This window comes from Empidonax traillii, unplaced genomic scaffold, assembly GCF_003031625.1.
Source record: "Empidonax traillii isolate 1590-97213 ecotype Southwest subspecies unplaced genomic scaffold, ASM303162v1 scaffold6940:size5499, whole genome shotgun sequence".
NCBI lineage: Eukaryota > Metazoa > Chordata > Aves > Passeriformes > Tyrannidae > Empidonax > Empidonax traillii.
In genome coordinates, this window is record NW_020962133.1 from 3,329 (window position 1) to 4,900 (window position 1,572).

General features: G+C 37.3%; 1 protein-coding gene across 1 annotated transcript in view; it reads left to right on the forward strand.

Annotated features, from left to right (window-relative positions):
- LOC114073544 (transcription and mRNA export factor ENY2-like) overlaps positions 1-1,044 on the forward strand; it is a gene marked incomplete at its 5' end in the record, with an annotated part of 4,352 nt that extends 3,308 nt beyond the window's left edge. Inside the window, one exon of the mRNA XM_027911281.1 lies at positions 774-1,044. Coding sequence (XP_027767082.1) covers positions 774-850 — 77 coding nt within the window. The remainder of the gene's footprint in view (positions 1-773) is intronic.
- Positions 1,045-1,572: the final 528 nt, after the last annotated feature.

The window sequence follows — 1,572 nt, forward strand, 5'->3', positions numbered from 1 at the left end:
CCCCGGGCAGATGGAGCTCGTTAGCCCATAAGGCAATCCATCTACGTCCTGAGGACCTCGCTGCCACTGTCCAAGCGTGCTTGGCCCCGGCAGATGAACCTCAGGATTAAAGGGTGGGCTCAGTTCCGCGCACACTGTGTCTCACCTAAAAAATCCAATGCGCAGGCTGGAAGGTGGAAAGACCTTCCCAGGTTCTTCGTTCGCGAAGAGACTGGCCATTATAATGGGAATGGGAAGAGTAAAGGACCTAGCATAAAGATAGAGGAAGAAATGGAATCACTTAAGGAAACTGCAGTCTTCCTTACATTTTTCTTCTTGGGCTTTCTAATAAGCTTTGATGTTAGTGGGAGAAACATCATTCAGTTTTAAATAAAAATAGGCCTTCAAAATAACTTGCTGGAGACTTTTACTCTGAGGTCATGGCTGAAATTTTTGGTTTTAAATTTGTGAAGAAGAAAGGATAATCATGTTTGTTGTGGTGATTATATCCTGTTTACTGTTCAATAATCCTTTCCCCCAAGCTTTCCTATTTTCTGTACTATGTCTAGGCAAAAAAACCTGCCAGTAACAGCAGTGTTTTCAACAGACCTCAATTTTAGCCTATCTTTAATGGGAGAAATATAGATGTGCCATATGAAAATCAAGTAGTTTCAGTTACTCAATGTATTAACAGAATTGTGAGAACAAACAAAGGATCGACGTTGCTGTTGTGAAAATTTGGCATATGTTTTGTTTTGTATTTTTGACTTCTTGCTTTCTTATTTGTGTTTCAGCCTTGGTACCAGACAGTGTAAAGAAAGAACTCTTGCAAAGAATAAGAACCTTCCTTGCTCAGCATGCCAGTCTTTAACTGCAACATTCATCTGGGTTACAGTGTTTCTGTTTCTGTATTGCATCAGTCATGTTGGGATTGGAATGCAGTTTACATACTTAAGGATGGAAAATCATTAGGTTTTTTTTGTATGACAAACTGAAATTTCTTTGCACTGCATTGATTTCTTAAACTTGGTGTTATTTTAATAAAAAAATTTTGTGGACTTATGGTTCTAAGGCTCTTCTACCAGTGCACTCTAATATGGTGTCACCTGTTCCAGTTTTTAACAATCTGTAATTTTATACATTTGTGAAACCTTGCTCAGATTTTCAAAAAAAGGAGCACAGTTAACAAGTATGGCAACTAGAAGTGTGGAAGCGGGTAAAAATTGTAGGAAATGGAATATGACATACTACTGAGCATTTCCTTTCTGATGAAGTTAAGACTACATAAAAGTGTTGGCGGTGTGCCTCTCGATAACATTTTTCTAGAGGAAGAGTTGTTTGAAGGCTCTGACTTGTGTTAAAAATGTTTACTCAGCAATTCATAAGAGGTTGAATTCTTAAAAAAAAGGCAGTTGTATCTTGCATCAATAATTCTCTTCTTTTCACAGTTACTTTACTTAAAGAGTCACTGTTCTAATCCACAACTACAGTTTTCTAGCTTTACCCATCTTACTGATAATTTTTATTTATTGGCTCTTTGGCACATTCTGAAATTGAAGTATAGTTCAGTAATTTGCCAATATAAGTCTCTTA